The following is a 12,478-nucleotide window of genomic DNA, read 5'->3' as shown; positions in this document are numbered from 1 at the left end:
GGTTCCACACAGGAGGTTAGTAAACAAAATTAGAGCACATGGGATTGGGGGTAATATACTGGTATGGATAGAGAATTGGTTAACAGACAGAAAAGAGAGCGTAGGAATAAATGGATCATTTTCAGGATGACAGGCTGTTACTAATGGGGTACCGCAAGGATCAGTGCTGGGGCCACAGCTGTTCACAATCTATATAAATGATTTGGATGTGGGGACCAAATGTAATATTTCCAAATTTGCTGATGGCACAAAACTAGGTGGGAATGTAAGTTGTGAGGAGGATGCAAGGAGGCTTCAAAGGGACCTGGACAGGGTAAGTGAAAGGGCAAAAACATGGCAGATGGAATGTAATGTGAGTAAGTTTTAAGTGATCCACTTTGGTAGAAAAAAAAGAAAGGCAGAGTATTTCTTAAATGGTGAGAGGTTAGGAAGTGTTGATCTCTAAAGGAACCTGGGTGTCCTTGTTCATGAGTCACTAAAAGCTAGCATGTAGGTGCAGCAAGCAATTAGGAAGGCAAATGGTATGTTGGCCTTCATCGCAAGGAGTTTTGACTACAGGGGTAAAGAAGTCTTGCTGCAATTGTATAGAGTTTTGGTGAGACTGCACCTGCAGTATTGTGTACAGTTTTGGTCTCCTCACCTAAGGAAGGATATACTTGCCGTAGAGGGAGTGCAACGGAGGTTCATCAGACTAATCCCTGTGATGGCGGGACTGTCTTATGAGGAGAGATTGAAGAAACTGGGCCTGTTTCAAAGAATGAGAGGTGATCTCATTGAAACTTACAGAATTCTTACAGGGCAAGACAGGGTGGATGTGGATAGGATGTTTCTCCTGGCTGGTGAGTCTAGAACCAGGGGACATAGTCTCAGAATAAAGGGTAGGCTATTTAAAACTGAGATGAGGAGGAATTTCTTCACTCAGAGGGTGGTGAATCTTTGGAATTTTCTACTCCAGAGGACTGTGGAAGCTCAATCATTGAGCATGTTTAAGACAGAAATCAATAGATATCTAGATACTAATGACATCAAGGGATATGGGGATAGGGCAGGAAAGTGGCATTGACATAGGTGATCAGCCATGATCTATTGAATGGCAGAGCAGACTTGATGGGCTGAATGGCTCCTATGTTCCTATTTATAATCAGAAAATGTTGGAAATGAATAGGTCAGGTCAATCAGTGGCTGAAAGTAGGCCTTTTTTTCAGTGGAACGCTTCACACCAAATTTCTGATGAAAGATCCCATTTGAAATATTTACCTTATTTTCTCCTGTGGATATATGAATATTTCTACTTCACATACCTTTTTATTTTTGACGTTCCATCACTTGTGTTTTTTTTACCTTTCTCATCGCCATAAATGGTCATTACAATGCTCTCATTGCCAAAGGAAAGATATTGTACCAAATTCCACTGAACTAAGTTGTACAATATGGGTCACAGAAAACATAGCCTGAAGTTAGCCTTAATCAGCAAGCATTAGTGGATTATGGGGAAGAAAATTTCATTTGTAGCTCCCATCTGATTACCTGATTATTTTGTGGCAGCAACATTTTTTGAAACTTCTTAAAAACCTTGAATTTTTTTCAAAGTTTTGACTCTTAGTGATGTCAGCCTTGGCACTCATATTTCTTTGATTCAAACAGTTGAGGGTTCAAGACACAGTCCAGACTTGAGCACATGATCTAGGATCTTCACTAATCTTCAGTGTACGACGGGGGTGGTAGGGGAGTGCCACACTGTCAGAGGTGCCAACTTTCAGATGAGATGTTAATTGAGGCCCCGTCTATCTTCTTAGATCAGTGCAAAAGATCCCACGGCACTATTCAAAGAACACCGGAGTTCTCCTAAAGTCTGGTCAATATTTATTGCTCAACCAATATCACTAAAACAGATTAACTGGTCTTATCTCAGCAGCGGCCACAGCGGGAGCAGAGGCCAGGATATAAAGGAGTGGTGACCTGAGGCCCCAGACCAGCAGCAGCAAGAGTGGAAGTAGAGGCTGGGATATAAAGGAGCGGTGACCCGAGGCCCCGGACCAGTAGCAGCGAGCATAAGTGGAAGCCGGGAAATAAAGAGCAGAGACCCAAGGCCCCGGACCAACAGCAGCAGCGAGAGTGGGAGCAGAGGCTGGGTTATAAAGAGCGGTGACCCGAGACCCCAGACCAGCAGCAGCAAGAGCGGGAGCAAAGGCAGGAGCATAAAGAGCTCTGTTAGGAGCCGACAGGGGACTTTTGAAACAAGTCGAAAAAAAATCAACATGACACCTGAGGAAAGCTGTTGTATGATGGAGAGTGAAGTAGTTGAATCCGAAACTAGGGTCCTGAATCTAAATAAAGGAAACTACGAAGGTATGAGGCGCAAGTTGGCTATGGTAGATTGGGGAACTTTACTAAAAGGGTTGACAGTGGATAGGCAACGGATAATATTTAAAGAACGTGTACATGAATTACAACAATTATTCATTCCTGTCTGACGCAGAAATAAAACCAGAAAGGTGGCTCAACCGTGGCTTACAAAAGAAATTAAGGATAGTATTTGATCCAAAGAGGAGGCATATAAAATTGCCAGAAAAAGCAGCAAGTCTGAGGATTGGGAGCAGTTTAGAATTCAGCAAAGGAGGACAAAGAGGTTGATGAAGCAGGGGAAAATAGAGTATGAGAGTAAACGTGAGGGGAACATAAAAACTGACTGTAAAAGCTTCGATAAATATGTGAGAAAAAGATCAGTGAAGACAAACGTAGTTCCGTTACTGTCAGAAACAGGGGAAATTATAATGGGGAACAAAGAAATGGCAGAACAATTAGACACATACTTTGGTTCTGTTTTCACAAAGGAGGACACAAATAACGTCCCAGAAATGTTAGGGAACAAAGGGTCTAATGAGAGGGAGGAACTGAAGGAAATCAGTATTAGTAAGAAAAAGTGCTCGGGAAATTAATGGGGTTAAAGGCTGACAAATCCCCAGGGCCGAATAATCTACATCCCAGAGTAATAAAGTAAGTGGCCCTGGAAATAGTGGATGCATTGGTGGTCATCTTCCAAAATTCTATAGACTCTGGAGCAGTTCCTACAGATTGGAGGGTGGCAAATGTCCACTATTTAAAAAAGGAGGGAGAGAAAAAACAGGGAATTACAGACCAGTTAGCCTTACAACAGTAGTGGGGAAAATGCTAGAGTCTATTATAAAGGATGTGATAGAACACCTGGAAAGCATAAACTGGATTGGGCAAAGTCAGCATGGGTTTACAAAAGGGAAATCATGCTTAACAAATCTACTGGAGTTTTTTTGAAGGATGTAACTAGAAGAATAGATAAAGGAGAACCAGTGGATGTGGTGTATTTGGATTTTCAGAAGGCTTTTGATAAGGTCCCACATAAGAAGTTAGTGTGCAAAATTAAAGCACATGGGATTGGGGGAATATACTGGCATGGATTGAGAATTGGTTGACAGACAGGAAACAGGGAGTAGGAATAAACGGGTCTTTTTCCGGGTGGCAGGCAGTGACTAGTGGGGTACCGCAGGGATCAGTGCTTGGGCCCCAGCTTTCACAATATATATTAATGACCTGGGTGAGGGAACTAAATGTAATATTTCCAAGTTTTCAGACAACACAAAACTGGGGGGGAATGTGAGCTGTGAGGAGGATGCAAAGAGGCTCCAATGTGATTTGGACAAGTTGGATGAGTGGGCAAATGCATGGAAGATGCAGTATAACGTGAAAGACAGATTATTATCTGAATGGTGATAGAAAGGAAAAGGGGGAGGTGCAACGAGACCTGGGTGTCCTTGTACACCAGTCGCTGAAAGCAAGCATTCAGGTGCAGCAAGCAGTTAGGAAGGTGAATGGTATGTTGGCCTTCATTGCAGGAGGATTTGAGTGCAGGAGCAAGGATGTCTTACTGCAGTTCTACAGGGCCTTGGTGAGACCACATCTGGAGTATTGTGTGCAGTTTTGGTTTCCTTATCTGAGGAAGGATGTTCTTGCCATGGAGGGAATGCAAAGATGATTTACTAGGCTGATTCCTGGGATGGCAGGATTGACGTCTGAGGAGAGATTGGGTTGACTAGGCCTATATTCACTAGAGTTTAGAAGAATGAGAGGGGATCTCATAGAAACCTATACATTTCTAACAGGACTAGATAGGCTAGATACAGGGAGGACGTTCCCGATGGCTGGGGAATCCAGAATCAGGGGTCACATTCTCAGGATATGGGATATGCTATTTAGAACAGAGATGAGGAGAAATATCTTCACTCAGAGGGTGGTGAACTTGTGGAATTCTCTACCACAGAAGGCAGTGGAGGCCAACTCATTAAATATATTCAAGAAGGAGATAGATATATTTCTTAACGCCAAAGGGAGCAAGGGATATGGGGAGAAAGCGGGAACAGAGTACTGAATTAGACGATTAGCCATGATATTTTTTGAATGGCGGAGCAGGCCTGAAAGGCCGAATGGCCTACTCCTACTTTCGATGATTGCTTGTAAATAAGAGGGGCCGAGAGGGAGCTGCTGACTGACTGCATAAAGTTAATCAAAATGTGATGTTACAAGGAAGAAGGTAAGTGATCGGTATTTTTCTTTTCTCTCTCTCTAAATTAGGACATTGGTTCAAATTAGGAGCTGGAAAATTAAAAATATTCAATTGGGGGTTAGTATAACAGTAAGTGTTGTAATAAGAGTATAAGTACAGAGCAGGACTAGAGGTTTTAATTAAAATCGATGGTTTAAAAAGGTAACAGAGGGTTTTTCAGATCAAGGATGGGCAGCTGCGACCTGTTGTTTGCAATTCCTGCACCATGTGGGAACATCAGGACACTTCATGTGTCGTGGGTGACCACATGCAGCGGGAGACACTTCTTGCACTTCAGCTCAAACTCAGGATTTCCGAGCTTGAGGGGCAGATGGAGTCACTGCGGAGCACCAGGGAGGATGAGAGTTTCTTGAATCATACATTCCAGGAGGTGGTCACCCCACAGGCAGTAGGAGTTCAGGAGAATAGGTGGGTGGCCATCTGGCGGAGTAGGAAGAAGCAATAAGTGCAGGAGTCTCAAGGTGTGTGCCACTCTCAAACCAGTACTCAGCTTTGGAGACTGCTGGGAGTGACGCTACCCTGAAGGAGTGCAGTCCAGACCATGGCACCAACGGGCAAGGGACTGCACAGGAGGGAAAAGGAAACAAAAAAAGAAAATGCAGTTGTTATAGGAGATTCCATAATCAGGGGAACAGACAGGCATTTCTGTAACCATTATCGTGAGTCCAGCATAATGTGTTGCCTCCCTGGTGCCAGGGTAAAGATCACGGAGAGGGTATAGAATATTCTGCAGGGGGAAGGGAATGAGCCAGAAGCTGTGGTACACATTGCTACGAATGACATAGCAAGGGCAGATATTGAGGTCCTACGGTCAGATTTCCAAGAGCTAGGGAGGAAGTTAAAGAGTAGGACCTCATGAGTAACAATCTCTGGGTTACTGCCAGTACCACACGCTAATGAGATTAGAAGTAGGAAGATAGGGAGGATTAATGCGTGGCTTGAAGCATAGTGCAGGAGGGAGGGCTTCAGATTCTTGGGTCATTGGGACCAGTCCTGGAGCAGAAGGAACCTATTCAAAGGAGACGGGTTGCACCTCAACAGGACTGGGATCAATGTCCTCACAGGGAGGTTCACTAGTGTGGTTAGGGAGGGCTTAAACTAAATTGGCAGGGGGATGGCACTGGCACATAGAAGTAGAAAAGAGGAATAAGGTGCATAATGTGAGAAAGTATTAGAGAGGTGAGTTGCTCCGTATTTAGATGGGAGCAGACTGAGAAGGACTACAAGGAATGCAAAGACAGGATTCCAATGCATGCATTTAAACGCACAAAGTGTGGTGAATAAGGTCGGTAAACTACAACTACAAATAGCAGCATGGGAATAAGATGTTGTGGCAATAACGGAAACATGGCTTAAAAATGGCTGGGACTGGGTGCTTAATATGCAAAGTGTTCAGAAAAGATAATGGAAAAAAGGGAGGTGGGGTGGCAGTACGGATGAGGGAAGACATTGCAGTGTTGGAAAGAAAGTATGTCCTTGAAGGAGCAAGTACAGAATCCATTTGGTTAGAGTTGAGAAGTAAAAAAGGTACGATCATGCTATGGGGGAGGGGGGGGGGGGGGGTATTCTATAGGCCTCCAAATAGTGAGAGAGAGATAGAGGAGCAAATCTGCAGGGAAATCACACAGATGTACAAGAACTATAGAGTGGTGATATTGAGGTACTTAAATCACCCAAATATCGATTGGAATAATTTTAGAGTAAAGGGAAAGGAGCGGAAAGAATTTCTGAAATGTGTTCAGGAGAACTTCCTTGATCAGTATGTTCTCAGTCCAACTAGAAAGGAGGCATTGCTGGATCTGGTGATGGAAATGAGGCGGCCAAGTGGACCAAATGTCTGTGGGGGAACAACTGGCCAAGAGTGATCACCGTATCATAAGGTTTAGACTAGTAACGCAGAAAAGCAAGGAACGAAATAAGGTAGAATGTCTAGATTGGAAGAGGGATAATTTCAATGCGATGAGAAAGGATCTAGCCAGGGTAAAATGGAACCAAAGACCGACAGGAAGAGCTGTATAAGAACAATGGGTTATCTTGAAGGAAGAGATGCTTCAGGTACAGACTGGGTACATTTCAACAAGGGCGAAAAGGTAAGGGAACCAAAAACAGGGATACTTGGATGATGAGGGAGCTAGAGATTATGAAACAAAAAAGAGGGTTTATGATGCATGTCAGATGAATTCTTCAAGTGAGAACCAGGCCATATACAATAAGTTCAGAGGGGAGGTAAAGAGGAAACTAAGACTGGCAAAGAGAGAATGTGAGAATAAAAATGGCAGTCAACATAAAAGGGAACCCAAAAATCTTCTACTGGCATGTAAATAGTACGCAGGTAGTAGGAGGTGGAGTGGGACCTAGTGGGGACAAAGAGGATAATAATATGGTTAGAGACATAGGACATGGCGAATAGACTTAATGAGTGCTTTGTCTCGAAGTAAGGAAGTAGAATTGGACAAAATATCAGCAGAAGTGGAGAAGAGGCAATGGATAGAGTAAAAATTGAGAGGGGGGAGGTACTGAAAAGGCTGGCTATGTTTAGGGTAGAATAGTCACCTGGTCTGGATGGCTTACATCCCAGGTTGCTAAAGGAAGTGGGGGTAGAGACAGCGGAAGGGCTTGCCATAATCTTCCACTCTTTCCTAGATATGGGGGAGGTGCCAGAGGATTGGAGAGTGGCAAAGGTGACACCCTTCCTTATTCAAGAAAGGATTAAAGACAGTCCTAGCAACTACAGGCCAGTTAGCTTATCATTTTTAGAAACAATAATCGGGGGGAAAAAAATCAACAGACACTAGGAAAGGTTCGAGTTAATTAGGATAGGCAGCATGGATTTGTAAAAGGGAGATCAAGCTTGACAAATCTAACTGAATTTTTTGATGAAGTAACAGAAAAAGTTGATGAAGGGATTGCGGTGGATATTGTTTAGATGGATTTTAAGCAAATATTTGATAAGGTACCACATAAAAGGCTGGTTAACAAAATTGAAGCTCATGGAATAGGGGGGTCAGTATCCAACTGGATAAAAATTTGGCTTAAGGACAGAAAACAGCAAGTTGTAGTAAATGGTTATTTTTCAGACTAGAAGATGGTTGACAGTGATGTTCCCCAAGGGTCAGTGCTGGGACCACTGCTTTTTTTTTGCTATATATAAGTGACTTGGTTGATGAAATACAGAGTAGAATTTCAAAATTTGTCGATGATACCAGTGAGGATGATATAAACCACCTGCAACAGGACATAGATAGGGGGGGCACATTGGCGCAGTGGTTAGCACCGCAGCCTCACAGCTCCAGGGACCCGGGTTCGATTCTGGGTACTGCCTGTGCGGAGTTTGCAAGTTCTCCCTGTGTCTGCGTGGGTTTCCTCCGGGTGCTCCGGTTTCCTCCCACATGCCAAAGACTTGCAGGTTGATAGGTTAATTGGCCATCATAAATTGCCCCTAGTATAGGTAGGTGGTAGGGAAATAAAAAGGGATACGTGGGGATGTGATAGGAATACGGGATTAGTGTAGGATTAGTATAAATGGGAGGTTGATGGTCGGCACAGACTCGGTGGGCCGAAGGGCCTGTTTAAGTGCTGTATCTCTAAACTAAACTAGATAGGCTCTCAGAATGGGCAGACAAGTGGCAGATGAAATTTAATACTGACAAGTGAAGTAATGCATTTCAGCAGTAGGAATAGAGTGAGGCAATATAGACTTAATGGCACAGTTCTAAAGAGTGTGCAGCAACAGAGGGATCTGGGGTGCATATGCATTGATCTTTGAAGGTGGCATTGAGAGAGTGTGGTTATATTGAGAGAGTGGTTAGCAAGGCATATGGGATCTAGGGCTTCATAAATAGAGCCATTGAGTACAAAGGCAGGGCGGTCATGCTGAACCTTTATAAAGCTCTGGTTAGGCCCCAACTGGAGTACTGCATCCAGTTCTGGTCACCACACTTTAGGAAGGACGTGAGGTAAAGGCCTGCTACCCGACCCGAACCCGATGGGACCAGACATGTGTCGGGTTTGGGTTGGGTCGGGTTGCGTCGCACTTCCGGGTCCAGCATTCGGGCTCGGGTCGGATCGGACACGCTCTATCACCACCTCAGGTAAGTAATTTTAATGTTAATTTACTTTTGGACTTTAAAGGTGGTTTTGCTACAGTTATTTTGTAGGGAAGGAACAAAGTGAAAAACGGAAGGTAAGTTAACTGATGGTTGGGTCGGGTGTGGGAAAAAAATGGAAGGACTCGGGCCGGGTCAGGTCTCATTTGCAGACCAGAGCCAGCCTTTAACGTGAGGGTCCTTGAGAGGGCGCAGAAAAGATTTACCAGAATGGTTCCAGGTATGAGGGATTTCAGTTACACGGTTAGATTGGAAAAGCTGGGATTGTTCTCCTGAATGCAAAGGAGATTGATGGGAGATTTAATAGAGGTACACACGATGATGCCAGGCATTAGACAAGGAAAAGCTGTTTCCATTAACTAATAGTACAAGGACTAAGGGACACAGATGGAAGGATTTGGGCAAGAGTTACAGGGGGAATATAAAGAAGAACTTTTTTATGCAGTGGATGGTAATGACCTGGAACTCGCTGCCCACAAGGATGGTTGATGTGGAGTCAATGACTTCAAAAGGAAATTGGATGACCATTTGAAGGAAATAAATTTGCAGGGCTACAGGGATTCAGCAGGGGAGTGGTATTGACTGGACAACTCCACGGAGAACCGTCATGGATTTGATGGGCTGAATGGCATCCTTCTGTGCTGTAAATGACTATGATTGTTTGTGGGACCTTGCTGTGGGCAAACTGGTCGTTGTATTTCCCTACATTACAAATGTCTACACTTCTGAAGTACTTAATTGGCTGTAAAGTGCTTTGAAATATCTTGAGGTTGTGCAAGGCGCTATATAAATGGAAGTCCTTCCTTTCTTTACTTATTCAAATCCGTGGCATACATTTTAAAATGGCGTACAAGTTACAAGTGACCTAAACTGACATTGACACAATACGCACCACAAATTCAATAAATCACTCACTTTCAAAAAAAACTCTACTTTCTTCCTTTTTTGTCACACAGATGTACACTCTCTTGAAAGTTTAATTAAAGCAAACCCATAATTTTAAATGCTAAACATTTATTCTGAAGGAAAAACGATTCAAAATTATGGGCCCCTTCAAAAACTGGTATAAACTTTAGTCATGCTGCTCATGTGAAATGATCCATCAGATTTTGTACTAAATAAGATACAGTGAAAGTAAATCCCTGCCTTTTGCTCACTAATAATGGAACAGACTTTCCAGTTTTAATGAAAAGTCTTCGAAAAGCACCAATTTGACATCCATATTTACTGTCACAAAAGGTAAACTATACAATTTGAATACTTCAAATGTTCAGAATTGCAGCACCTTCAAGAAGGTGGGTTGTGTGAAAATACAGCAATTGAGAGGAAGATGTGATTTTACAGCATTGCTTTAAGCACCAGACACGTATAAGGAATAAAATTCTAATACCTGTGTAAAATTCCATATTGAAGATGCCAATAGTCACTGTGACTCCACAAAGCACCAGAACGGCAAAGATTGTATAGGAACTGTTCAGGTGATTCAGTGAGTCTGAGGAAAGAGGAAAGACACAGAGGCTTCACCAACCGATTCACTCAAAGGGAATTCTGTTTCTTTTTGCATTGTGATTATGAGCACAATACCTGTAATCCACTCGATAGGATGGAACATATTCAGCTTACTAAGCACTATAAACACAGCTGTGGAGACTGGCAACAGCAGGACAGACCAAGCAATTGAAGCTGCTGCTCGCCAGCTGAACACCTGGAAAGCAAAGTGACAAAACAGGAATTAATAACTTCGCAGCACCTCAGTAGGCTGCAGCAAGTTTCAAAATGCACTGAAGAGCCATTTCATACAGATTAAAAACTAATATTTAATTCCAGTTATTCCTTGCACTCAGATTTCAGAATAGAACCAAATGTTCCATATTATTTTTGGCAAGATCATTAGGGCTGCAGTAACAACTTGCATTTATAAAACACCATTATTATAAAATATTTCAAGGCACTTCGCAACAGCACCATCATACACAATTTGACACCGTGCCACGTAAGGACATATTAGGACAGGTGACCAAAAGCTTGGTCAGTGGTAGGTTTTAAAGAACATCTTACAGGATTCTAAACAGAATCCAGGGACACACAATCCAGGTACACACAGAGTGGGAGCACAGCATCTATAAACACAGACAGCCATGTTTAGCTTTAGACTGGCACTGTCCTCATAGCACTGAGTGAGAATGCGGGACCAAGCTCTATTGGCAGAGTTACAGAGGCAGATACTAAAACACTTCCACTCCATGCATGAACACATCCTCCGTGTTACCTGACCCAAGCTCCAGCTCACACAGACAACACAGTCATCACACCTCCCCGGCAAACACAACCACCCCACTGGCTAGTGCTCAACCCCAACTCTTGTCCTTTCATTGACCAGAATGTCTTTGATTTAGACCAAAGCAATTTGGCAGACAAACCGTGATCTGCTCTTTCATTGGTCAATCACTGCCAATGGGCAGAGAATCTGTTAAACAGTGGACCTGTTGATCGGTCCATCTCCGAGTTTGAGCATGGATTTACATGAGCTACAATTAGGATAAATGAAGTTCAATCAAATAAAATGGCAGCCAAGTTATTCGGGGAAGAGTTTGTTAATTGGGGTCTCTAATGGGAACACTGTTTACCTAGAGGCACAGTACCACATTGGGAACTGTTCCCTGAAAACAGGGACACATTTTTCCAAGTACTTCATTGTCCCAAAGTAGTTTGCTGTCATTGACCATGAAAGACACTATATAAATGCAAGTGTTTCAAAATGTAGCCTACCCCTTTTCAAAGGATTACAGAAGTTTACAAAGATTGCCTAATTTAATTTAGCTCCATTGTCAGACTGTGTCGAGCTCACATCAATATTGATTCTATTAGCTTCACGGAGCTGATGGAGAAGCCGATTCATAAAAGTTTTACCCAACTTTCAACAGTACAAGTTCTTATTCAACCCCCACCAAAAAAACAGCCATGAGCTATGATTTGGTCCCACAGATGCCGGTCAGTCTCCAGTACATCATACAAGTAAACCAATCCTCATGTGCAACAGGAGACAGTGGATGTCACATACTATTGGACCATGAAGGGCATCACAGCCAAACACCATTCAGGAGGCCAGCATTCCACAGCCAGTTTTTAACAAAAATGATCTTCAGTAGATTCATACTCCAGTTTTAGGGGAGAATTAGCAGAGCCAAGCCCTGGCCTTTACAACCGGCCCAGGATAATAGCACAGGGACTGGAACAAGACCTCATGGCCGACGGAGGCCCAACACAGTCCGAATGAGAGCTGCTGCTGCTGCCGCCTACCCTGGGCCTACTCTCACCTTGCGAATGAACCAGAAGTCTGGTGGCTGCTCCATCTCCCCTCCTCTCTCGGTATCCGGGCCCCTACAGCCCAGGCCGCTCCCGCTCTTTCCGATTCAAAGACCTCTCAAACCCGCCCGCCCCAGCAACTGCGCGCTCTTTGAACGTCATCCGTCATGCGACCCACTGTGACCATTTGGGCGATGCGACGCCATAGTTCATACTGGCAAAAAAAAAACCCCACAGCGAAAGCAGCCCCCTTCCGGAGAGATGTGATTTATCAGGATAGTCTCTGAATTTCATCTATTCATCAGCATGTTTTATTGAAGCTCAAAAATACATGTGGAACTTTTATCCACATATACTTATTAAGCTAGTCACAAATTTCAGGTTGTGCCAATAGATAATTAGCAACAGTTACTACAACTTGCAAAGAAAATATTGAAATGAAATTGACCTTCAAGGGATGTTTTCGCAA

The 12,478-nt window shown here is 43.4% G+C and overlaps 1 protein-coding gene across 1 annotated transcript in view; it reads right to left on the bottom strand.

The window, feature by feature from the left end:
- Positions 1-12,158, bottom strand: part of ndc1 (NDC1 transmembrane nucleoporin) — a 48,905-nt gene extending 36,747 nt beyond the window's left edge. Inside the window, exons 1-3 of the mRNA XM_068037509.1 lie at positions 12,021-12,158; positions 10,288-10,408; positions 10,094-10,195 (exon numbers count right to left, since the gene is read on the bottom strand). Coding sequence (XP_067893610.1) covers positions 10,094-10,195; positions 10,288-10,408; positions 12,021-12,056 — 259 coding nt within the window. The 5' untranslated portion in view covers positions 12,057-12,158. The remainder of the gene's footprint in view (positions 1-10,093; positions 10,196-10,287; positions 10,409-12,020) is intronic.
- Positions 12,159-12,478: the final 320 nt, after the last annotated feature.

Source organism: Heterodontus francisci, chromosome 8, assembly GCF_036365525.1.
Source record: "Heterodontus francisci isolate sHetFra1 chromosome 8, sHetFra1.hap1, whole genome shotgun sequence".
Taxonomy (NCBI): Eukaryota; Metazoa; Chordata; class Chondrichthyes; order Heterodontiformes; family Heterodontidae; genus Heterodontus; species Heterodontus francisci.
This window is presented reverse-complemented; position numbering and strand designations above follow the sequence as displayed.